Source organism: Sinohyriopsis cumingii, chromosome 13 (assembly GCF_028554795.1).
Source record: "Sinohyriopsis cumingii isolate HCF-2022 chromosome 13, ASM2855479v2, whole genome shotgun sequence".
Lineage (NCBI taxonomy): Eukaryota > Metazoa > Mollusca > Bivalvia > Unionida > Unionidae > Sinohyriopsis > Sinohyriopsis cumingii.
In genome coordinates this window covers 38,249,131-38,276,922 of record NC_142973.1, presented here as the reverse complement: position 1 = coordinate 38,276,922, position 27,792 = coordinate 38,249,131, and the positions used below count along the sequence as shown (strand labels likewise).

Genomic DNA, 27,792 nt, shown 5'->3' with positions numbered 1-27,792 from the left:
TTCCTGCACCTTTGCACAACTGCCTATTCTCCTGGCCCTGTTCCTTCGCACAACTGCCTATTCTCCCATACTCTCCATGTCTTCTGTCCCTAATCTTCGGGTGTTATCCTATCCTACCTGGAAAACTTCATGTAGATTAGAAGGGATGTACAGTTTTGTCTCCTGGCTCAATCACACGAGAATTCAGCCACTCTGACAGACCTTCAATCAGCATAATAGCAATTATATCATTAGGTAAACTCACACACTCACATCTAAATATTTCACTGTTCCATAATAAAGGCTATAACAACAACAATAATGTCACGACTTCTGATACATACACACATATCCCTAATTCTTGATATAGTAAACTATCAACATCAACAATATTCCTATGCATTTCCTACCTTACAAATTATAAAAGACACATACAAATATAAAAATGCCTAATTATACATGCACTGGGCCAACAATGCCTAACTCTGCGTAATCCACAAATATATATATTCAAATACAAACTAGTACAAGTCCTAACACTACTCACTATTAAATTCAGTTATGCACCACAGTACAACATCATAGCAGGTTACACCATCCACTTTGATTCTGTCCTAACAACTACATGCATTAATCTTGAATATTAATAATTGGCTATATGCTACATTATGACATGTTGATAATTCAGCTATACATAGAAGATTAAATTTCTACTAGATTAAATGCACTCAATAACATATAAATCTCAAAACACCTAGTTAGGAAAGTGAGACAGATTTGGGTGAAGATATTTTACCTCAGAAGCCTTTGTTCCAAATCTTGTCCGAATTTCCTTGAACTCCTTTTCTGGCTCTTTTACGAGTGCACAATTTGCTCTCTGAGTTCTGTCTAGTGTCTCCTAACTTCTCTATGACCTATTCTTGCCATGTCCAAATATACACTAATTCTTCCAAAATGAATGTACAGGATAATGTCTTGCTGTGAGAAACCTGCCCAAAATTTTACTGTCTTAGTTCTGATTGGATACTGATGTTATAATGTCAGGTTTTCTGGTCTCTAAGCCTAAGCCAAGCAGTGACATCAATGGCTGATGGCAGAACAGAGTTTCTCATCACCATGGCAAGGTAACCATGAACTTGGCCAAGGTTGTTAGATTCGGGTATAGTGGAGTTTTCCTGGTTTCTTTCTTCTGATTAATTATAGTTTCAATTTCATCATTAAACAATATTGTGGTATTTTGCATTTGTTGTTTTCTCATATAACATAACTTGTATACAAAATGTTAGCAAAAATATGTCTTGGAAATCCATGTTTGTGGTCTTTGAAAGTTTGGGAAAAGTCTTTCAATTTATCATTCAGAATTCTATATGAACCCTGCATAGCTTCACCTGATATGCAAAAGTAAATGAGTAACATTCCCTGTAACAGACAGTGTCTGAAACTCCCCAAAAGATCCTGCAACCCGACAGGGTCAGTAACCTGAAATTATTACTGGTCCTGTCCATAACCAACTGATCCTACATTTCATCATACACGAAGACAAAATTTATTTAATTACTCTATGGTAAGTTTAGGTAGACATGAATATCAGCCCTTATTAAGGTTATTTATATAATGAAGCACGAAACATAAAGAAAAACACAAAATAAGATATTTATATCACATCTCATATTTATTAAATTCAGCATGACATGGTCACTATTTACTGACCAGGTCAATGATGCTCACTGTCCAGTTGATCCAGATCCATGCATAACTTATGTTGAGGCTGGGCATCACAATCTAACCACTGATGGCTGGCCAATCTGAATTTTTGTCTGAATAGAATAAGAATCATCATCCACTGTGTTGTCATCAGTAGTGTCAGAACGGGACCGAGCCTCCAAAGATGAGTCTGTGGTATCCAACATACAGCTGCTCATGAAATTAGTTCTACAGAAAGATGATTTTCAGCAGTGGATTGCTGGAACTCTAACTTGATTGAATGCATCTGCATTAGCAGAATGCAGCTGAACAGTTATACTTTGTTCAGCTCAGCGTCATTAATGTCTTTAGCTCAGTGAACTTTCACACAGCATCTTGAAATGTAGATAAATTTAACCAATTCAAGCATCAACTGCATAATCTGGTTTTCTTTAAACTTAATGACATTTTTACATCATGTATATTTGTGATATAATTTGTCTAATGAGTAGACCTCGTTTGTTTACAGATGGCACACAGTGGCTCACATAACTGCTTAGTCTTGTATAAAAAATGCACGAATTCACAAGAAATTGGCTGGCACCGGGCCAGCAGCAATTTTGCATGCTGGTAACGGAACTGCATTATCAAGTTCCGACAATTCGTCTAATCCTTCTGTTGTTCTGGTTGTTTTGGGTTTAATGTAATTTTTCAGAGCATGTTAGGCTATACAACTAGTATAACTGGTGAAGGAAGAACCTGGAAAAATCCTGGGAAGAACCACTGACCCATGGGAAGCTACTAGCAAGCTTTCTTTCATACCACCATTGACAGAGCCTGAGACTCGAACCCAAGTGGTCAGAGGTGAGATGGCAGTGATTGTAAAGGTGAGACCACTAAGCCACCTAGTGCCCCCAGTCTCTTCAGACATTGTTTTGACAGCAACTACACTTGATGAAACTGGCCTTGTTCCTTCATTTGTTAGCCTGCAGTAGCAATCTGATACTACATTTCAATACTTTGAAAACCCTGGGAACTCCAGCCTAAACTCCAAGTTATCTATTTTAATATGCTAGAGAGGTAGAATTATAATGTATATATAAACATACCATTACTCCACCTGATTCCATCAAAGCCAACTCTTCAACTGTGCTGTGTTGCTGTCAATCACAAATCTAAAGTAATCAGGGACATGGGACTACAATTGTATGAAAAGAATAGGTCTGCCTCTGACAGACTTTGATGTTGAGGCAGTTAATTTTCAAGATTTAATACAATGTTACAGTTTGTAGGTACATGAATACCAACAGTCACATTTTTTCTAGTACAGGGACAAATTTTACCGGTAAAAACTAAGATATACTGGTATATAACAGAATCTCTGAAATCGCAAGCTTATTTTTTCTTTGTTTACTAAATAGTAGTTTTTGCTTCATCTTGCTAACAAGATTTGCCTTAAAATGTTTGAAGTCAAAAAGGTTTTTAAATATGTTTTTAAATATGTTCATTGCTCCAGATGACCTGAAAATATAATAATTTCTTCTATGAATACAAATATGCCTATTACATTTTATGCCTAACTTAAATTGTATTTTCTTCTTGAGATTTTGCTTAATTGTGTTAGCAATGCTTTTGTTAAAAATCTCAGTCCAAAAAAAGTACAAAATTATTGTAATAATAGCCTCAGAGTCTACTGAAGTTTTCTGTTGGTGTTTGTGCAATCTTTTTTGTTATATGTGGATTTGCTAGTTATCTGGGCCAGGAATATTGAGGGAGTTGTGCATCCTATACATGGCAGAAATAAGTTTTAATCTACACTATGAATAATTTATTCCTTTGTGTACTCCAGGGTACTTTCAGAGCAAACAGACATTATATTTCAATGCCATTTGCATTTGAGACCATTGTTAATGTCCAGTATTCCATTTTATAAAAATTTGTGTTTTGCAGGGTTCAAGAAATCATGGGTGATGACCAAAAAGAGTCGGGAAGAATTCCCAGAATTGTGGACTGTGAGCTTACAAATGATCTAGGTGAGTTTTTGGTCAAGATATTGTTTTCACCATTGTTAGCAGATGTTGAGACACAGGTATAGTGTTTCTGTCATAATTGGCATTGGTGACAGTGTCAACAAATTTTTCAAATTTAAGATTTTTGTGTCTCAGTTTCATCTGAATTTCTTTTTAAAATTCACATAAGATATCTAGTAATATGGTTTCCAAGCGAGACATTTTCTGTGTTAACATTCACAAATAGTCACATGAACCCGTAGGTTGATAAGTTATATGCGCCCCTAAAAATTAATGCCATTACTACTAAGTTTATTATGCTTTCAAAAAAACGTGATTTATCCTTATAGTCTATTGTAAAACTTGAAAAAAAATGAAATCTTAAAAATAATCGAGTTTTCTTCATTGCTTGAAGATTAGAAATAATCTATTTTTAACAATTGTGATGTTTTTTTTATTTTTTGAAGATGACAACATCCCCAACATTTAGGAAAAAAATCCAGAGAAAAATGGGAAATAAGTGGTTTTATCTGCCAATGGCTGGGACTTACATACTGTTTACTTGTTAGTCCCAGTCCCTTGTACTTCTCTAATAAATAAATGAATGATAAATGACAGTATGAGCAATGAGTTACTATATAACAGTGATTATTTGTCATTTTCATTGAACCATTGACGTATTGCCTGTTCTGCAATTCTCAGGTATACTTACTGTGTTAGTATATGTGTAATAAGTCAAGCAAAAGATTGTCAGTTTTATTTGAATGATAATTCAGATCACCTTGTGCTCTATTAAACATTGCTCAATGTTTTGTTTTTGTTTTTCACTTTGACAGAAGACACATGTATGCCAAGTTTTCCCATATTAAATGATGTTTATCACTTCCAAACCTGCCACATCTGACATAATATATACAGCCACCACAGTAAGCACCCCTCCCTTTTTAACACCTGCCTTATGGCATGCAAATTATGTTATGCAGTTGTATGTCTGTTCACCTATCTGTTACAACTTTCATTTCTGCATAATAACTCATGATGTTCGCCATCTACAGTTACCAAAGTTTGTGCATGAATTAGCTTAGGGTAAGGAAGAAGACTATAAATTTCAAGGGTAAAATGTTGAAAGATCAAGGTCACTGTGACTGATAGAAGAAAAATGTTTCCACACAGTAACTAGAGCATTTCGTCATCTATAGGTACCAAAATTTGTGCATCGTTTGCATTGTGGAAAGGAGGAATCCTATCAATTCTGGTCCAAGGTCAAGGTCACTGACTGAAAGAATACCAATAGATTTTGAGCAGTAACATTAGTTCTAAGTTGCATAACTGAACCAAGCTTTGTGGATGGTTTGCATTTGTGAAAAGAAGAATCGTACTGATTTCAGGATTCAAAGGTCAAAGATCAATATCAATGTAATTGAAAGAAGGAAAGTGGTTTCAGAACAAAAACTGAAGTTATTAACCACCACCAAAGTTTGTGGATGAGTTGCACAATGGGTACATGAAAGAAGCCTGTTGATTTTGAGGTCAAAAGGTTAAGGTCAATATAAGTGAATGAAGTCATTTTTGCATGATAATTTTAGTTCTTGACAATGTATCTTGACCAAAGTATGTGGAGGGCTTGCACTTTACATATGGAAGAGGCTTGTTGATTTAGGAGTCAAATGGTCAAAGCTTAAAGTCATTGTGGATTAAAGAAAAATGGATTTTACAGTATAATTTTTTTTATAGAGTAAATTCCTCAATCAAACATTGTGGTTTACTTGCACTTTTAGTAAAGAAACCTTTAGATTCTGGGGGTCTTAAGTTCAGAGGTAATGGTCATTTTAAGGCTGATAAGAAAGCAATGGCTTGTACACTTAGTAAGATTACTTAAAGCCCACATACACTGATCAAAGGTCAAGGTCATTGAGGCCTGTTGGTCAGTAATCTCTCAAGCCACCATACTCAAATAGTGCCATCATTGAGGACTACTAAACACTGGGAAGGTGTGTAATATGCCATTTATTTGACTCTTTTTCAAATTGTTTATTTATATAGTATAATTTTGCGTTCTAAGATATTATCTGTGATTAAAAATTCTGATGGAAAATTGTTTTTTGTGTGTAGTTTCCGTGTTTAAAATTTTAGTCTAGTACATTCTTGATTAAATAAACAGTAATGGAGCTACCTCTAGCTTGTATACTGCAGCAGTAGTAGCTATCTGAAGTAACATTCTTAGGTCAAATATAGAAGTTGTCAACTACATGATTGACATGTCACCGTTACATATTGAAGCTATATTAGCTGTCCAGTGATAAAACCAGGTCACCCATGTTCAGAGACATGTGATGCCTTTGAAGTTGTGTATGATACAAACATTGTTCTCTTTGCTATCAGATCATGTGCATGAGCTTTGTTCTTTTACTCACAAAATTTGGTACAGTATTACTTACAAATATTGAACTAATTAATATCTCAAAATAAAATAGTGCCTATTATGTTGTTACTTTTATTAGATTAAAATGCCTCTCATGGATTAAACATATATTGACAGCTGTAAACGTCTGAAACAAATTGGATATTAATGAAGATTTTATATGTCGCATTGTGACTCTTGGTTTCATTTTCAACTCGATCCACATGCATTTGCAAAGAAAGAAGTTCATAATAGCATACATATATTTTCTGACTTAACAACTTCCTTTTTGATATCTGGTATTATTTTATGTAATTTTCAGGGTCTGTAGGGGACCTTGAAAAGTCTTGAGAAATGAATTTGTAACTCAAAGCCTTGAAAACACCTTGAAAATTCAAAATATTTTCTATGGACCTTGAAAAGCCTGGATTTTTTTGAAACCAAAAGGAATTAATAAATAGTTTTAATTTTACAGATTTAAATAAAATGAAAACGAAAAAAATTAAAACAAACAATATCTTGCTAAGTTTGTGCCGGACAGAAATTTCCACAACTGGCCACTGCGCAGTTGTACATTTTGAATTCCCGATTGTACAAACCCCAGGTGGAGCAGCAGTTTAAATTTGAATCATTTGTTCGCTTTGTTATGGCTGGCAGCCGATTCCAACTTCGGTGGCCAGATGAAGAAAAATGTGAAGTTTGGATCATGTGATCTTTCTCAGTGAGCTTAGCAAAATGCAAATTATGCCAGAAGGATATTGATTTGCATGCAATGGAAGAGAGTGCTCTACAGTCACATGCAGCTGGAAAAAAAAGCCAAGCTCTCATTATGGCGGCTAATATGGCAAAACATGAAGTCTTCAGCATGAAATCGTATTTGATGTAATTATATCTGTGAACACAGAGATTCAAGTTTTAAAATGGTAACTGTATATAGTTTTTATTATGATGTTAGTTCAGTATGGTTCTGGTTTTGGATTGAGTGGAAATATGACAGACAATAATTACAATGAACATGATAAATCTAAAATTATAGAGTACAGCTAAGCTGTGAGAGATATATTAATATATTTAATATGAAATAGTTTAAAATATCCATATACTCTTTTTAAATAAGTAAGATAAAAACATTTGTTGTTTTATGGGGGTGGGTGAAGAGGAAAGTCAGGTACTGAAAAAGACATTGAGATAATGACAGCTGCTGCTGCTGACTATGCACTGAAAGCAGAGACCAATTGGAAAATTGCCTTTATTATGACGTCAATTAGTTTGAGGAAAAATATTAAGGACAAAATTGCAGAACTTGGAGTTCTTGAAAAACAGCTTGAAGACAAGCTACAAGAGCTGAAAAATTCACTCTATTTTGGACTTTTCAAATAGTGTAGTGTAGACAGAGTAAAATGAACATTGTTCAGTGACTACATTATTCTAATGCCCAGATATAGGATCTTTGGTGTTATTGGGAATGATATCAATAATCATAATCTTGACTTCATGTTTTGTTTATAAAATTAATTTGCAAGAAATGTACCTTGTATGAAGTAATAGTAACCAAAAGTTTATAAAGGGTTTTATGTTTATGGATCCCCCTTAGGTCTCAAATGTTGTTTTTCAACAACAAAAAAATAGAATTTAAATTAATAAATTTATTTAAATATATTTTTGATTTCGGGTTCATCACTTTTCCTTGCTATTTTTTGTTGGTACTTATTGAGGTTCCTGGTCTTGTTCATCTTTCCCGGATTCTAAATGGTTGAGATTATGGGGGTTGTGCTTCTTGCCAGAGGCACATGCCTAAGGCCCGTGTTCTTCCCCCCATTCCTTGTTAGTGATCTTTAACCAGAAGATCTCCCTGTTGTCGTATGTTTGCTATGTGTTGAATGCTTTATTGTGTTTGTGTAAGGACCAGCTTTATAATCAAATTCAGACTTACTTGTCTAAGCTATTTATTTTGTTAAAAATGGGAAGGAAATTTATTTCTTTTCCCATGATCCCTTTTGATTTGTGTTCCAAATACTTTTCTGTTCTGTCAGTGAGAGACACATTGTGTAAGGTTTTCTAAAAACTAAATTCAAAATAAATCCATCAGTTTGTTTCTATGTGGTATTTTTGTGATGTGCATGTATCTTATGCCTCTCGTGTTTATAGGTCTTATCTTACAAAGCAAGTATTATGTCCATCTTTAATTTTCCTTTTTCTCAACTCATCCTGTTTCGTTTTATGCTATTATCTTTAATCAAAAGTTAAAAAAAGACTGAAACAGTGAGTAAAAAATATGATGGGCTAAATTAGGTGTTTATATTGTGTGTGTGTGTTTGAGTAATTAGATGATAGGGAAAACTTTTTAATATTGGATTAATTTGGCTAGTTTTTTTGGTATGGGGGATATCATGTCTTCCTCTTATGCATTCAATTCCTACTACTCTTCCAGAAAATGGGTCTCTTTTGAAACAGACATGTAAGGGAAGGGCACAGGCCCCCACCCCAAGTAGGGTGGTGTCGTGGATCCCATCCCCTAGTGGTCCTTCCTTAGTACAGGAGACCTTTTTGGATTATTAGCTAATCATTATATATGTACGTGTCTATTGGTTCTTTCAAAATAAGAACTTGTCCACAACTAATCATGGTTTTAGCTAATATTTCTTTGTTTGGAAATAGAGTTAACTTTATGATGTAACAGAGTTTGATAAAATCATATTCCTTGTTATTAGCATTGCATTTGTTTTTTGTAAGTTCCCACTTCTGCATAGGAGACATTTTAGCATGATTCTGATCATACGTCTTCTAATGGCTACTTCACCAGTCAGTCAGACATCATGCAAATATTTTAATAACATGTTTTGAATTTTCAGTGATCTACCCCCTGCCCATTTTTTTCTGCACCTCACTCCACTGAACTTGGCTATTTCTCCATTGTACTTTTATTATGGTGCCTTTTGTGCATTCTTTTCTTATAGTGTTATATATCTTTCTGCATCTTTTTCCTCCCATATTTCTTATAATGATTTCCACAGATGTTTGTGGGATTCCTTTAATTTGTTACTCGTTTAATAATGTTAGTGATTTTTGTTTTGCAGTTTAGGTTGGGTAAGTTTACACCACCACCCCCTCTTCTTTTTTGCAGTATAAAAATGTATGCAAGAAAAAGAAAATTATCTTCCACCATATTTTGCTATTTCATTTTTACAGGATTTGAATTTTTAAGATTTCACTGAAATATAAACTCATTGTTCTATTTCACTATATTCAGATATTTGTATTGATCAACATGGCCATTGCAACATTTGAAAGGGACTACTCTTGAATTTTCTTTTCCTTTTATTCATCCAGTGGACAGCTGTATACCAGGAGATACAGTTACTGTGTCTGGCATTGTTAAAGTCAACAGTATGGATGAAGGTAGGAGTTGTTTCCCATTGTACTGCTTAATGCAGTACAGTCTTGTCAGGCTAACAGAACCTTGCTCATTGCAGCAATTATCTTATTACTAGGCCATAATCTGTAACCTTTCATGCTCTAATTTTTCATAATACATAAAGCTGAATTAAGATCAACAAATATTTTTGCTAGTAAATTACCCTAAAATTATAATTGTTCTTTGTTTTAATTCATTTAAAAAACAATACTTAATAAAAGTACAGATAAATTTCAGACAATAATTAAAGAAGAAATCCATTTTTTCGACATAGGTTTTAGTTATTGTTCTTTAGAAGAAAAAAAATCTCCAGTAATGTTTAAGAGCTTGCTTTATTCTTATTTTTTTCTTGCCTGCCTTGGTACAAGAGGCAAGCTCAACATAGCAACCACTTTGGTGTCTATTTATGTTTGTCTGTCCACACCTTATATTATTCAATAATGTAACTTTAGATTTAAATGTGATTATTATTCAATAATGTATCATTAAGTCTTGCTACTATTTCTACTATTGCTTTCCATTTAATTTTGACCCAAACTAGGTCTGTGCAAGGAATACATTTGTAAGGGCTAGTTGGTTATGTGAGAACTTGCCTGACTGGGCAGGTGATTTTAAGAGCAGTTTCAAGCCCAGTCCGATAATCCAAGGAAGGTAACTTCTCTAAATAAAAGTAATATTATGCTCAACACAGAATTAAGACTTACAACCATTATATTATTTACATCTGAAATAAGGAAAAGAGTATGCTCCTGGTATTTATCTGTGACCATTCCATTAATTACATCTGATTTCAGGCCGTTCCAGAAATAAGGACAAGTGTATGTTCCTGTTGTACATCTATGCAAACTCCATACAAAACACAAAGGGTAACAAAGCAGGTAGTGAGGGAGGAGTGGCCTTGGACTTCTCCATGAAGGATCTGTATGCCATAGAAGAGATACAGAGCCAGGAAAATCTCTTCAGGCTTCTCGTGTTGTGAGTTATAGCATTTTCATGTTACGTGGAAAGCATAGACAAAATATAGGTTCAAGATACAAGGGTGTCAGAGTTGTCAGTATTTAGGTGATACTTGTTTTAGGGTTCCACACAGAACTGCTGAACTAAGTTCCTCAAGATTAATTCATGGGAAATATAAGACCTCTGTGTGCTTGATTTAGTTCTGAAATTGATTTTTCCCTCCTTTATAATCAAAATTCTAAAAATCTATCTTTTTCTCACTGAAAGTATACATTTGCTTATCATCTGTAATACAAGTATGTCTGATCAAAGAGTTATGTGTCGGAATTGATGCAGATACTTATTACGTACCTAATGGGTTCCTCATGTACCACCTTCTTTTTGAAGACTCCAACAACAGTCATGGGCAGAGTTATGTGCAACGTTTTAAAAATGCAGAGTTTGGTATGCTAATAACTGTTAGCCAAGTGCCCTAAGATTTTATGAGAGGATTTTGTGTTACAGTATTATAAATTCAGATACAGGATGGGTACCATCATTATACTCATTTAAGAACCCAATGAAGGCCTTTAAAATTTATTTTTGTTATTAATTAAATTTTACATTTTTTGTTGTACTGGTCATATACCCAAAGAGCTTATGGAATGGATTGTTGTTTATCATCTGTCCATCCAGTAGCACAAGTTCTCCTAAACTACATTGATGATTTTAATCAATCTTGGCACACATTTGTTCCATGGTCTAGTTGGTCCTGAATGGAAATAGTACTGCTCAGACTTCCAATGTGACCACAGCAGCCATCTTGTAATTTTGTTATTGCTCCTTTTACTGAATTGATGGTCATATTGACATAAGGTTCTCTCTAAATGACAACTTATGATCTCTTGTTGGTCATAAATAGAAATGTTGCTGATTTCACTTCTAATATGGCTGTTGTAACAGCGATCTTTTCGGCCCCGAGTGTCCGAGTGGTCTAAAGTGCTCTATGTTACGGATCACTGCCATCTCACCTCTGTCTGCGTGGGTTTGAGTCTCGGATTCGGCCAATGTGGGTATGTGAGAAAGCTTGCCAGTAGCTTCTTGTGGGTCGGTGGTTCTTTTTGGGGTTTTCCCGGGTTCTTCCTCCACCATTAATACTGGCCGCCATGTATAGCCTATTGTGTGCTGAAAAATGGCGTTAAACCCTAAAACAGCAACAACAACAACAGCTATCTTGAAAATCTTGTTATCGCTGCTTTTCCTGAGTTTTTATGATGTCTAGTGGTCCTAAATGAAAATGGTGGCATGTCCACTACAGCCACCACTGTGACAGTTGCCATCTTAAAAATCTTGTTATCACTTCGTAGATGAAAATGTTGCTGATCTGATGTCCAGTATGGCCACCAAGGATGCACATGTTGAAAATCTTGTTATCTTTACTCCTACTGAATGGATGGTCATATCAGAATGATGTCTTGATGGTCCTAAATCAAATGCACATCCATTGTGGCTGCCACAGTGGTCAGTTGTGTTATTGATATTTCTCTTGAATGGATGGTCATATCAATATTCAAGTTTACTAATGGACTTTTTATTATGTCTGCTTGGTCCTAAATGAAAATTATGCTGCTTAGAGATCCAATATGACTGCCAATGGTAGCCATCCTAAAATCTTTATCAGTGTTTCTGAATGAATGGCTTGTGATATTAATATTGTGCTTTACCAAAAGACTTCAGATGATGTATTTTCAATACTGGACTATTGTAACTCAATTCTGTCTGGTTTGTCTCTGTATCTACTCCACAAACTTCAAAAAGTTCAAAACACAGCTGTTTGGATCATACTTAGAGTACCACGATCAGAGCAAACCTCCCCACCGCTCTGTACCCGACACTGGCTATCCATTTGATCAAGAAAGAAACACAAAATTTGTTCTCTGTGCTATGTTTCACTGACGGACTCCAGTCCAACATACCTATCTGACCTCACCCATGTGTACACACTAGCAAGATACTTAACGCTCCTCTTCTGACAATCGTATGCTCATTATTCCCACTATGAAAACGAAGTCATATGGACAACATTCTTTTGCATACCAGGGCCCAGCAATGTGGAACTAATTGCCCACTGAACATAGACACAAAGACACAGTGATCACATTCAAGAGTGCTCTTAAAACTCACCAATTTTGACTGCAAGAACAAACTTAAAGACCTAATAATGTTTCCTACCTTAAATATTTTCAGCATGTTTTATGTTTTTTAATTTCATGGTGTATCATTATACTGTAGTATCATCAATTTTCATGGGGGACCAATTTTTGTGGTTTTCATTCTTGCCCGAACTACAAATTTAAATCCCCAACAAAAAATGAGCCACATAGGACGATGCCCCCCGCCCCCCGGTTTCTTACAGTATTTCATTCATAGAGATTAATGCAGCTACTAGGATTTGATAAATAAAGGTCAATACTGTAATCTGGTAATTAAATATTAGCTTTTACATGTATTTGTTTTATTTTTTATTTTAACCTTTTGAAACAAGAATTATAAATCGTTTTATATTGTTTCAATGCACACATCCAATAAGATAGCTGTAATTTTACACTCACTGCCTTAAATCGATATGTGAGGTGAGTAAGAATAGAGAGAAAATAGAGAAAAAGCATAAGGTATTCAAACAATAGTAATACTTAAAATGAAAGAAAAAATAATACAAAATAAAAGTATAGGAAAATTAAATTTAATACTTATTCAAATAGATCCTTCATGTGAGTACAACTGTTGTTGAAATGTTTAAATCCCTCTGAAAGCACATTTCATTTTATCCATGCATTTTTAATCCAAAAGAACAGCAATCCTGTAAAATACTATAACTATTTCTCGAAACACTATTATTAATTACAGCAGAGTATTAAAGCTCACACTTCACAGATTTTTGGACAAAACCACTGTATCAACATTGTGTCAATCAAGTCTCATGGTACTCACAAATGCTTCTCAGGTAAATAATCCCCAAATTGCTGAATTAAACAAGTCCAGCTTTCTCAAAACCACCGATAATTAGGTCCAATCTTTCACTCATTGTCGCGTGAGCTGCAATTATCCATTCAGCATGAATTGGCTTGATTAATGAGGTTGCAAGGTTTACTAATACTGTGCACTGATTGTCACCAGTAACATCTTTTTTCATAATAGCATCCATGACCTGTTTAGCATACCTCTCATGGAAGTGTGATTTTAATTCTTCTTTGTACTCTTTATTTACTGTCAAGTCTAGTGGTTGAAGTTGGTCTGTACAAGAGGCAGGCACAAACATTCGCTTCCTGGTAAGCAAGCACCTGCGCCATGTTCGCAGCCTCTGACGAGTTAGGAAGTTAATGCCATGATTCTCAGAAATTACTGATGGTGCAACTTGACAGACAGTGGTTTATGTAAGAGATCATTCATATGTACTTTAATAACCGAATAGGCGAGTGTTATTGGCTGCGTCGGCTACCTTTGATTTTGAGCACTCAAATGAAAGCATGGCGAAAGGGATTAATCTTGACAGGTGTTTTATTTGTGTGAGAGTGTTGTTGGCTCCATCAGCTTCGACTGATGTTATTCACTTGGTTGAAAACACGGTGTAAGTTTTGAACTTGCTAGGTCTTTGATTTGTACTCATAAGGTGGTAGTATTGTTTTCAACATTAAAGTGATTGCCGTTTGTGTCGGCATAGTTTTATTCTTTTGTATTCTTTATTTTGGGTATTTGTAGAGGTTAAACAATGAAATTAAATACCTACTAATATGCAGACTTTGACAGGCAAAACCACGAATTTAAGTACCCACGAAAATGCCTTTTTTCCCCAAAATCTCAAAAATTGAGCCCAACAAAAATGTTTTTTTAATATTTTAGTTGTTGTCTAATGTTGTAAAGAGCTTAGAACTTCTAAAGATTAGGAGCTATACAGCGTCCTCATTATTATTATTATTATTATTATTATTATTTGGTCTAAATGCAGATCTGATGTTCAATATACCCCCATGACAGCCATTGTGAAAATCCTGTTATTGTGATTTCTCCAAAAACATGTCTTTTCAACATGGGTTTTCCACCAGAAGATTTCTATTGATGTCTTGTTAGTTCTAAATGAAAATCATGCAAATTGGACATCCACAGCAGCTAATTTGAAAATATTGTTATTGCTGAAGTCATAGTCTTATATCAGTACTTTTGATACAAATAGACAAAAAATCACTCATTTTCATCTTTTGTAAATTTAAAATCATTGATTGGTTTCATTTGGTTTCATTTGTCCATACCTTGTCTGCAACTAGATACATTGATTGCATAGGATGTGCGCTGGTAAAAACTGTACAGGGATGATCAAATTTGAAATATTTATCTTTCAGAATTAAATGTTAGACATCAAATGTTTTGTTGATGAACATTTTTTCAAAGGTAGTTGATGTAGTTCATTGGAATTACTGTCAGTATTAGCTCAACCCGATGCGTTGTGTATTCTGTGGTACACCTGATTTTCATAAACTTTCAGCTTTTTCATGGTGATGCCACATCTGATATGAAAATCATTTGTGCTTTTGGAAAAGAATTATCAGAAAAGACTTGTAGTTGTTGGTTATTTTAAGTAAAGATGTGAAAATATATTGTGTCGCAGTTCTTTCCATTATATTTTTTTATTATTTCAATTTGGTTCAGAGTTTTAAATTTGGGAATGCTTGTCAAAAAAAAGTTCAAACAGTTAGTCACCAACTTTCTAGCATCACTTAAATTTTTGTGGTATATCAGAGCAACGTTTTTGCAGGCAGTAACTTTTGTTTTGCTTTGTAAATTAATCTTATTTATTACATACCCTCTTTAACATACCTAAGAATTTCAATTTTGAAATCAGTTTTGTAGCCCTTCTCACTGTGAATTGGTGAGCTATGATGTCTTCAGTGGTCTGTATTCCATTAATTTTTTTTTTCTTGTTTGTACAACTAGTGCTGAAGAACCCAGAAAAAAACATTGACCTTGGATTGTCTGGTTCTAAAATTATTCCAGAGTAAAGGATGGGACAATATTTTGATTTCCTCTTATTAGCTTCTTTGCAGCCAATCAGCCTCTAGTTTTCAAGTTCCTCTGTTAGCAGCCTTTTCATTGTGTTGTTTTGTATATTTAATTTGATTGTTTATTTTGTCGGTTTTACAATTTTTTAAATTTTATAACATGTTATTGTAATGAAACATTGTATGCTGGACTTGACCTTGTCCAAAATTGGGTTCATTTCTGCTTGACCTGATAGACTTTTAAAAAAAATTCTTATTTCATTTTTTGTAAACAGATAATAATAGCTTCATTTATTCTCTATGCATATGAACTTAATATCAGGATTTTCCTTCAGATAAACAAGAAGTAAATGTGTTTATTTGGGTCAGGGTTTTGGAGTTTCCTTAGTGAATTTTACAGGTTATTGTGTTGTAAATAAACAAGGCTCATTTGATCATTCTAGAAGGTTTTTTTCCATTTGGTTATGGTTGTTTTTAGAAAGTGCTAAATGTGACCTGAGGTCAAGCAGAGAACTATATAATCTTGTGACTGAGGATTTTTGGGTTTAATTCGCAATACCATAAGTTCTTTTTTTCTCATTTTCACTTTGTATTCTAGGGAAAAAAATTAAATGTACTTGTTAAATTTTGCAAAGCTTTTTGTCTTTCACTCTTTTCTGTCACTTATTTTAAGAGCATAAACTCGTAACAGTGTGCTGATAGTACCAGTATTATGACTTAAGACCAAACAGTTAGGCATTCTTTGACAGGCCTGCCAATCTACATATATATGGAATTCACCAGCCAGACATTAACACAACTCATTTAATCCTTCCTTTAAACTCCAGTCCATTCTTCAGACAATACAAGTATATACAAAAGTTTCAAATGATTGATTTACTTTTTGAAAGAGAGAGAAAGGAGAGGGAGACAATCTTGATGGAAAAATGTTATTCTTGTCTTTTCTTTCTAGGTCCCTTTGCCCAAGTATATATGGACATGAGGTAAGTATGTGTTAAAATAACCATTGTTCTTAAGGCCTGATTAGTCATACATTAGATAAAAATAATCTATTGGAACCATTTATATCAAACTCAGATTTAATAAATTTTGTCTTAAATGAAAAAAAACATCAAATTTGCAGTCCAAATATTCATATAATCCTATTGTTTTGATGAACAAATTTGAAGTTTGTTTAAGAAGTTTTCATTGTATTTACCATGATTTATACAAAATGGAGAGAGTGATAAAACATAAGCCATATATGTTCAAATTAAACAGATTTGATATAAAGAAAATTCCATGATTCCCTCTCCCAAGATGACTCGTGCATAACTGGGTTCAAACACACAGACCGCACTATAAGCAAAGGTATGAGTTACTGGGGGACTTCTGAAAAGTGAAGAAGCAAGTACCATTGTGGCATCAGGAAGACCATTTTATGGTGGTGGTAGCACTTTTTTTATTGTTGAATACTCTTTTTATAATCATATTGGAAATAGTTGTCAGTAGACAGCTTTGTCTAATGACATTGTTCACTTTTTGGTATAGATTACTTTTATTTTAAGATAACCAATCTCTGAAAGATCACAAAAAACATTCCTCCAAGAGGTTCAGCACATCACATGTGCACCTTGTGTACCTGCAAAAAATTGTGTATTACGTTGCTGCTTTTTGCACAACTAAACAAGATTCCTTTTGTTAAAAAAGCAGAGACATTTGTTTCATGCAAAAACCATCAATATTAAAAATAAATAACTGAAATAATGATATCATGATTTTATTGCAAGTAATAGTGAAACTTTTGCTTATCCTTGAGCAAATTTATGAATGCCAATTTAGTAATTTTAAGTTCTACAAACTTTGGAACTTGCTTCTCCATGATGAACTGTACTTTCAAACAAAGCATTGAATCAGTGTTTCCCTTTACGCACATTTGTGCATCTGGGATGCACGCTAGAGAAAATTGATGCACACATTTTGTTGCTGTGCGTGTTTTTGATGCAAAGGATTTGCCTAATGCAACCAGGATATATTTAATATCCAATGCATTGGATGAGGGGTGGCATCGTTTATACTTTGAGCATAGGCATTGACTGGTTACCCGCTTTGTTTACTCCCTGTGTTGTGCACCTCTATTCATATAGCGGAGTGCAACGCAGGGAACATACAAAGTAAGGAACCAGACTAGCATAGGCAATGTTATGACGGAGTAGCTTCCCCATATCTTGTAAGCCCTCACGCGATTTCCATCAAGCTCAGCAAGATGTCATCTTGATGTTTAACCTCAATGCTTGCTACGTTAGAAAGTAATCTCCAGATTAAAATGTCCTGCACTAAGAATCATTAGCGAAGAAAGTGAAAGAAGCAGAACACAAAAGAGTAACTGTGGATCTAACTTTAATGAAAAATGGAGAAAATAATTCCCTTGACTGGAATACGGCACATCCATTAGGATTCCCGGTGTGACTTGTGATCGCGTGATTGCGAAGACAGCAAAAGTGAATAATCCTTTCATGGCAGGGTTTAAGAATTTTTAAAAATCTGCCCCCATTCGCCACAAAATATCTGGAGAAAACATAACCCAAGACATTCTTTCACAGCAAAGAAATCAGTAAACTTGTCGAGGCAAATGCGTTTATTTGGATTACACAGTCAGGGGGTCATTGCAGATTTTTTTTGTTTTTAACTTTGCTGCAATTAAAGATCGTAAAGTTCAAGTGTAACCTATCAGAAACAAGATGAATCATTAGCCTCCTTGATTTTTGGGTAAATTTGTTCTAGGACAAAGTACAATGAAATCGATGCTAGTACACATTTTATTACAGGCAGTAAATTAACTGCTGTTTGGTTAAAAAGATTTATTAGGCTTTTGTATTGGCTTGTATGTAATGTGTTGGTCTTTAATATTGCTTAAGAGTACGACTTTAAAAGAAAACTGAACTAATAAAATTATTCTTTGAATGGTCAATGCATTTGTTAGTTTATTTGTATGTTTAGAGAGAGAGAGTATGTTGTGCAAGTTGCAGTATCCTATTTCAAGCTGAAAAAGTATGAGTCAGATGAAAATTTGTCAGTACATTTTTGACCCCCACATTTTTTACTTGACCCCCAGTTCTGGCACCAAGGTGTTTTTTTTAACCCTCAGTTTTACACCCCTGGGGGATACACTGATTGAATTCACTGGGTACTCCTTTCGCTTGGGTGCCTTGCTATATTTGATCACATCAATATGAAAATTTGAGGTAGTTTAATTGTTACTTACGCAGTGGTCATTTGAAAAGAGTTGACTTTGACACATGATGTGACTGTGAACTGTTATGCAGGTAGGATTTGCATGCTAATTGAAGTTTTTTAAATTTATTCCATACCTATTTTTTGATTTGATACAGAAGACATAATTAACATGATAATACAAATCATGTCTGCTTTTAATTGATTGTAGCAATGTAACAAATCAGAGATCTAAACACAGTCAGCACTTAATTAGGTTCACACAGAAACATGGCAGATTGATATTTTTCATGTTTGAATACAAGAGTGCCTATCACATTTATCATGATTACATTGAAACTGAATTAAAATGTATGGCCAAAACACACATTTTACTTGATAAAACTTATTTCATTGCTATAAGTGTTTCTACCGGTAGGCATTAGTGACATTTTTACTGATCAAAATTTGATCCAAGATTGTAGTTTAGAATGTAATGAGAATCTTTTTTTGTAAAGAAACTGTAACAAAATATAGGACTTCTTAATATAAGTTTAGAATTTCATGATGTGGATTCAAATTTCTCGACACTAAATGCCATTTTCAATGATACAATGAACAATTTATCAGGGTTTTATTTACTGGTTTTTATCATGATGTTCTTTGCATTCAACAAATAAGGGTATAATATTTGGCATTTTCCCAAACAGAGGAAGCCACTCCTGCCCCCTGTATTATTAATAGGTTGACAAGTTACCTGGGCATGAGTTTTTGAGAGAGCGGTGTAATCATTTTTTAGAGACCATGTCACAGATGCAGAAAACATTTAAGACTTTTTTCTTCATTTCTAGATGGTAAAAGCAGGACTGGTCCTTGGACTGTTTGGAGGCACACCCAAATTCACCAGTGACAAGGTGGGATTAGTTTGATTTAGTGACATTGATGTCTTGATATTTAATTCATTATTATTCATAGGGTACCAGTTTTCGTTATTTTCTTTAGCAAGCTTGACAGTGAATTTAAAGTCAACAAAATCTGAACCAAGCTGATATTGAAAGCATGCAGCCCCTCCACCCCATACCATAATCATCATTCATTTTAATACTAATTGTATTTGTAATGCTGAGAAATATATTTCTCTGGCAAATACATTACTTGATCACATTACAATACGATAACTTTCTTTGCATCTCCAAATCCAGCCATCCTGGAAAGATGGAAAACATTTTTCTGTCTATATATTACAAAGGGAAGCAACTCTTGCAGGTTAACGTCCCTTTCAACACGCTGGGTGGCTTCCAGTATATCAAGTTTGAGTAAAAATTTTTATATTTGCCATATGCTAGGATATCCTCCAGACAATCTAATTAAATTTAACAAATTATATAAATTTAATCATATACATTTGTTTATTAGTGGTACAGTGTGTAAAACAATTATTTTATATGGTGCATACAACACTTTTGTAAAATCTGGTGAATTTATTGATATTTTTGAAATTATCATACCATTTGTTATTGTCACATTTGACATAAATGGCAACATATATTTTTGCCGATGTCATTTCCTTGGTGCTGTCTTTAGGCATTTGCTGAAATTATAATTCATGTTTATATTGTAGTTGGGATTTGGTTCAATAATATATATATATTTGTTGTATGCACTTGTTTGTTTATTGTCATTAGAGAGATGCCACTTTGGTTCAAGAAATGAAAGAGATTTAAAGTAGTAGAGGATATTCACAACATTTGGCTGCTCTGTACTAATTGCTTATCATGCTGTGTGGTGTGGACAGAGAATAATTCATGGTCTAATATCCATAGTAAAGAACTCAAGGGATGCATAAAAGCAATGCATGCTGAAGATGCAGCAGCATCATTGCCATATGGAATGCTCGACCCATAGACCAAGAGATGCTCCCAGGATGTGCAATTGTGTAATTTGTGCAAAATTGTACGAATTCATGAACTTGGAAACTGATGATGTGTGCGAACTCCCACAAATTAGTTCAAAGTTGTGCAGATAAAAATGTACTCTGCATGGCAGTATACAGATTTTATTTCTTTTATGATCAATTGAACAAATAAGAATCTAAAAATAAATTCAAAAGTAAGGATATTTTTTTATACCGATACCTATTCCATTCCAAAGTCTGCCGATGTATGTTAATACAGAAGGACACTTAGAAATCCTGCTAATTATTCATGACCAAAATTTGTGTGTTCTTGAGGGGTTCTGCAATTGTCTCTCCATTCATAAGTGCATGCACAAACATTGGACCATTTCTGGAAATTGAAATCAACCATGATGGGACTTGACATTACTGATTATTTTCAACATCAAGTTAGTGGTGGCGGTATTGTGGAAAATAGACTTCAAGTAAGTGGTGGTGGGAATATGGAAAGTGAATGGGAAAATGAAGAAAGTAGTGGAGTTTGTTGTAAAATAGAGGATAATATTTCAACAGCAATGTTAGATGCTGAATTGAATGTACTGCCAAAAAGAAACCAAAATGTGCAACAAAGTTTTAGAATTCTTGGTTGTCAGAGTACAAAGGATTACTACACAACTCCAAGACAAGTGGTATGTTCTGTGATATTTTCAAAAGTTGTGGGAAAAAGTAACCCCTTTTTACATTGGAAATCGGCAGTATGAATTTTAGGGTGTCAACTCTTACACGACATGCAAAGTCACTGATGTACTTAGTACATTAGTCACGAAGTCACTAATGTACTAAACTCTTACATGACTTGCCAAGCTGCTAATGTACTCAAGTTTGACCTCAATGCCACTGCCTCCAGTGTTTTAAGGAAAGAGTGTGAAAAATGTAGTGCAGTCATAACTGAGATGAGGACAGGATATATTACAATATAGTTACACAGCTTAGGAACAGGTTAAGCTCAGAAACAATAAACAGATTGATGCTACAACTAGATAAAACATTGTTCGATGATTGTGACTTTGATCAAGCCCTAACAGAATGGAGCAGGAAGAAAAAGAAGGATATTTAAGTATATATTGATGTATATCCATTTCACCATCACCCCCTTTTCTACCATCACCCCCTTTTCTACCCCCCCTTATTTTGGTGATTATTGGGGGAATCCCAACTTATGATAAAATTTTTAGCACATCTGTGATGGAACCAAGGTGTAAAAGAGGTGAACAATCTCCAGGTGGATGAAGGTGATGCAATGGAAATGCCTGAATCATTTGATCCCACAATGGAATGGACAGAATTCAACTTTAAGAGAGCTATAGAAAACAATCTACAACATCCTGCCTCTGTCAGAATGTGCACCTCCACCTACCATCATCACTACCTACAAGATCAAATCTTCTATGGATGTAGGCGTTGATGGTGATAGTCTCATCATTTAAATCATTGCCTTGGTTGTCAGTTGCAGAAATCACCGAAGTCTCTCAAAAAAATTTATTTGTGACCCCACTAATGCAAAAGCCTTGATTTGCATGTGTCATTTGCAAGCTAGATTCTCATCTCACTGGTATAAATCACACTATGATGCATACTGTTTGGAAAGACAATGTTGACAAGGATGTTTCCACTCTTGACATGACTGTCCAATGTTGTTATGAAGCGGATCAGGAAGTCTTCAGTTCCACCTCCAAGCTAGTGAGGAATGTTACATCATCTTCCTCACTGCTTGACTCAGTGTTCTATTTGAGTTTTTGCCTTGCTGAGACAGCCAGAAACAAGCAAGCCTGGGATTCAGTTAGCTGTGTTGCCAAGGTCATGAATAGGGCTTCACACCACACCATGGCTAAAACCCTGATGGCCTTCTGCAACTCAGACTTAGATGAGATGCACTCTTGCACTCTTCCTCTCTAAACTTGCACTATTTGCACCCTCCTGTTTGTTTTCTCCCCTTCTGTTTGGGGCTAAAAATGAGGAGGTCAGAAAACAGGTGGTACATGAGTTGCCACTACATTTGTCAGGAGATAAATATATTGTTCATAAAGTGGGTGATGGAGATTGTATGAAAGCTATACACTAGGCATCTACTCCAGGCTGTTTATGGTGATGAAGTCCAATCACAAATTCAGACCCATGATTTACCTCAGCAGCTGAACCAATTCATTTTGGCTCCGAAATTCAAAATGGAGATGGCAAAGTCCATTTGTCTTTCATGATAACTGCATGATCAGTTTAGACCTGTCCAGCATGGTCTCTCCATCTTTCAACTGTTACGAGTCTGTGCTCCTAAAATAAGTATTAGAAAAGAGTGACAAGCTTTGTAAAATTTAACAAAACATTTATTTCCCTAAAATACAAAGTGAAAATGAGAAAAAAGAACTTATGGTATTGTGAATTAAATAAAAAAATAATCCAAGAATTAAGGACACAAGTCCTACTAATTTAAAGTCCTGAATAAAATTCAGTAAAAGCCTAGTAGATATCCAGACCTGAAGGCGATGATGTGTCTGTTAAAGCCTACAGTGTGCTGATGTATCAACAGTCTCTTGTTGAATCACAAAAATATTATTCCAGGTTTGAATTCAGTATAAATTCCAATGAATGTCTTTATCCAAGAACTTTATGAGAGTATATTTGTATTTCCAGAGAAAATAATCACTTGAATTCAACAATTTGAAGAAAATAAAATTCAGACCAAACTGGTCACAACATAATACAGCTTAAAGTGCTAGATGTTAAAGCATGACCGGTAAAATCCTCACAGTCATAAGATTATATAGTTCTCTGCTTGACATCAGGTCACAATTAGCATTTTCTAAAAACAACCATTACCTAATTTTAAAAAAAACCTTCTAGAATGATCAAATGTGCCTTGTTTATTTAAAACACAATAACCTATAAAATTGACTTAGGAATCTCCAAAACCCTGACCCAAGCCAACATAGTTGCTCCTTCTTGTTTACCTGAATAATAATCCTGATAATAAAGCTCATACACATAGAGAATAATGAAGCAATTATTAGTTGTTTACATAAATGAAATTTAAAAAAGTCAATCATGTCAAGCAGAAATGAACTCAATTTTGGACAAGGTCAAGTCCAGCATACAATGTTACATTACAATAACATGTCATAAAATAAAAAGTGACAAGCTGGAACCACAAATTGTCCACAATTGTCTCCTTTTTCTGGACCCAGAAGCATGGGCAGTTGATGCTCTATCAGCTATTTGGGAGGGAATGTGGGCCTACATCTTTCCTCCATCAGTCCTGATACCAAAGTAGTTCAGAAAGTGAGGAATGCAAACTGCCAGACAGTTATGATCGCAGCTCTATGATGAGACCAATTGTTGATCAATAATCGGATCACCTAGTGATATTTGTTCCCATAAAAGTTATAATGACCCCCACCTTGTTCAAGCAGCTTAGATCGCCAGTGTTCCATCCATGTCCAGAGAAACTCCTTCATTACTCCAGGCACTTGTCAGGGATGCCTTGCATGAAAAGGAGTTTGGAACTTCAGTTGTGGAGATAATCACAACAGCTAGAAAGCCCCTCCACTCAGGAGGCATACAAAAAGATATGGTTTTATTGGGACTGGTGTCACATCAGTGTTGTCACACCATTTACTGCCTCCATTCTTCAGCTGGCCAACTTCTTTCCCTTTCCCTTTGAAGTCTTGAAGTTAGACCATATCACTGTAAAAGGTTACTGGTCCGTGATATCAGACACATTCTGACATCATGAACGAGATGATGTTGGACACAACAAGGACATTTCTGACTTGATTTCCTATTTTGATCTACCCAGACTATGCTCACTCGTGTTATACCCCAGGGTATTTAATTTAACTCATTCAAGTTCAAGCTCCTGTCATTTATATCCATCAATCAGTTATCACAGAAGACTTGATTTCTGAAAGCACTATATGCCTTCTTCATGAACCTGAACTACATACAGTTCAATCCCTGCAGATCAATTGTCCTAATGACAACCTGGTGTCATTGCCAAAAACAGGTTACTGTCACTAGGCAATCAACAAAAAACATTTCATCCCCTCTCCCTGATTGATATGTCAAGAGAGTAAAAGCTCCAAGATCCTGTATGTGCTGTCAGATATTATCTGAAGCATACAGAGAACATCCACAACAGTTGTACCAGCTTGTTCTGCCTTTTGGAGTCCAGAAAGTAAGACATAGCACTGCAAGTGCTAGCCACTTGGATAAAGGGAGTTATAAGATAGGAATACACTGACCACTCTCAGTGGATTCACCTGGAAAAACGTTAAAAATGAAAGCATTGTAGTACATTGGGATCTTGCATGTGTGTAACGTAGGAAAAATCGTTTAAGTTATGTTAAAAATCCAAATCACACAAACACATCTGATGTCCTTAATGTATCCATATGCCATATCAGGCTCATTCTTTCCTTGAAATGAAACACCTATGTAGTTTTGTGTATGTATCATTCATAAAGAGCCAGACTGTTTGTCAAAAGACATTCATTCTGACTCTGCAGATTCAGATGTTTACTGACAGTCACAGAGGCATACAAATCACTATAAACTGCCACACTACATGCTGTGTTAAAAATCGAAACACACACACACAGAAGCATACAGCATATAAATTTGCTACATTAAGGTGGGATGCAGTAAAACATATACTTGAATACGTGGTCATCACTGGAATTAATTGTTTATTTTTATATTGGCAATCTCAAAACACTCAAAACAACCAAAACCTTCAGTCATACATTTTGGCTTGCAGCTCTTATTGGTTTTGAGTGTAAGCTATAACGAACAGAATAAAAAATCTTTGGTGCTTATGGGTATTTATGCTTTTGTGTACAAAGTAAAAAGTGTTTATTCTTGACTTGTGTAAGTTAAATATGGTGGCTTCTGGCAAATGTTTAAGAATAGTGTGTAAATCCTACATTTTTCTTCCTTTCAGAACCGTATTCCAGTGAGAGGGGATCCACACATTCTAATAGTTGGTGACCCTGGACTTGGAAAGAGTCAGGTTTGATGACCTTTGATTAAAGGCTTATCCACGAGTGCTTCATTCATATGCTATTGATGAAATGAGTTAACTAATTTCTTTTACAAGTCTTGGCTGGCAAAAAGATGACATTATTCAGAATCATTTCATAATTTGATATGAATTGACCTTAAAAATGTTAGATTCTGTTTTTTTCAAAGTCACTAATTTGTTCAGTAAAATAGAAACTAGTACATTGCCATATCATTAAAAGTACAATTATATTCTTTATGTTTAACACCCATTAAAATATATCATGTTATGAGATCATTTATGAAGTATTAATGATATTGCACAGTTTCAAATATAAAATGGGTTTATGAAGCATAATATGAATGATATCCTGTGATAAACTGCAATTCGTTTTATAGCCTTTTCCCACAGGTTGCAGTTAAATTGAATATCTTTTAAAAAATTTACCAATGCATGTAGTCTGACATTGTGTCTGATCTTTTAATTGGTGAATTTTTAAGTAATAGTATACGTATCCATTTCTTAAAAGATGATTTGCCCTTTTCATGCTTAGGTAAGTTATTTAATACTTCTGCAGATATCATCATCAAAATATATATGTGCATGTATACCTGAGGAGTTTTACAAAACATTATTAAAGGTTGGTCACTTCGACCAATTACTCGTACTCCCCCATTCTTTTGGAATGGGCATATAGTATTATTGCTCATGTCCATCTGTCCTGTCTGATTGTATTATGTCATGTCTGTTACAGATTTTATTTTCGCTCAATAACTTTTGAAGGACTTCAGAAATTCCTAGGTTAATTTTGACTTTCACTATTTCCTGGCAGAAGTTTATTGAATTAAGACTCCTGTTTGACTTTTCCCTTGAATTTTGTTTCTGCTTGATAACTTTTAAAGGATTTGACAGAATCAGATCAAATTAAGGCACTTTATGGTAGGAAGACCTAATGTATATGCTTACTGAGCTTATGTAGTTTGTTAGGAATAATCAGTAGAACAATCAACATAGACCCTGATCTGCCAATTCTGTATACCTTTGTGGTTCATTGAGTTTCTTGAACCCTGTTGCTTGAAGAATCATCAAACTGAATTTGAGCATCACTCTGATAGCTACAGCATCAACATTCCAAGAAATATCTGGTGTCCAAATATGTGCAGTGGGCTTTTCTGTCTTTGTACAGTTTTATTTTTATTTTCCATTTACTACTCGTGGCCCCGAGTGGCTGAGTGGTCTAAAGCACTTTCTGTTACAGATCACTGCCATCTCACCTCTGTCTGCGTGGGTTCGAGTCTTGGATACAGCCAGTGTGGGTGTGTGAGAAAGCTTGCCAGCAGCTTCTCGCGGGTCGGTGGTTCGTTCCAGGGTTTTTCCCGGGTTCTTCCTCCACCATTAATACTGGCCGCCATGTATAGCCTATTGTGTGCTGAAAAATGGTGTTAAAACTTACAACAACAACAACAACAACCATTAACTACTCAAGATTTTTAAATCATGCAGACCATTTTCTGCATTATATATTGTGTAAAACAGGACAATAAATACATGGTTAGGGTACAGCAGGGTAAATATGATTTTATTATTGGTTTAATTCATTTTCTTCTCTTGTTTGATGATTCAGAGGAATCTGCATCTGTTTTGTTCTGTTGTAGATGTTGCAGTCCACAGCCACCATTGCTCCTAGGAGTGTGTATGTTTGTGGGAACAGCACCACCACAGCAGGACTTACTGTAAGCCTGATATGAAAATACATATGATACTATTTATAATTATACAATGCAAAAAGATTAAGTGACAACAAATAATAAGACTGGATTATTTATGACAGAATGTATTGATACTGTGTATACAATTGCTGAAGATGACTTCAAAGAACTGATGATTAATTTCTTAGCAGGAATGACTAGATAGAAACTGATGGACAGTTTAATTTAAAAAAATGAAAGGTTGACTCAGATTTTGATGAATTTCTACCTAATTCACTCAATGCTTTTTAATTCATGTGAGTCTTACTGACTTTATTTATGACTAATATTCAGTGATGTGCCACAAATTGTGCAACTCACAGTTGGGAATGACTACGTCATGAATATTTAGTGTGTATTATTAGGACAGAATAACTCAAGTACTAAGTTTGGCATTTATATAGGGTTTTAGTATTTGTTTAATATGA

General features: G+C 34.8%; 1 protein-coding gene across 1 annotated transcript in view; it reads left to right on the top strand.

The window, feature by feature from the left end:
- The window catches only part of LOC149785236 (DNA helicase MCM8-like), a 118,269-nt gene that overhangs the window by 36,355 nt on the left and 54,122 nt on the right, over positions 1 to 27,792 (top strand). Inside the window, exons 10-16 of the mRNA XM_089979065.1 lie at positions 3,613 to 3,695; positions 9,403 to 9,471; positions 10,282 to 10,462; positions 16,430 to 16,460; positions 19,521 to 19,583; positions 25,557 to 25,625; positions 27,272 to 27,349. Coding sequence (XP_089835191.1) covers positions 3,613 to 3,695; positions 9,403 to 9,471; positions 10,282 to 10,462; positions 16,430 to 16,460; positions 19,521 to 19,583; positions 25,557 to 25,625; positions 27,272 to 27,349 — 574 coding nt within the window. The remainder of the gene's footprint in view (positions 1 to 3,612; positions 3,696 to 9,402; positions 9,472 to 10,281; positions 10,463 to 16,429; positions 16,461 to 19,520; positions 19,584 to 25,556; positions 25,626 to 27,271; positions 27,350 to 27,792) is intronic.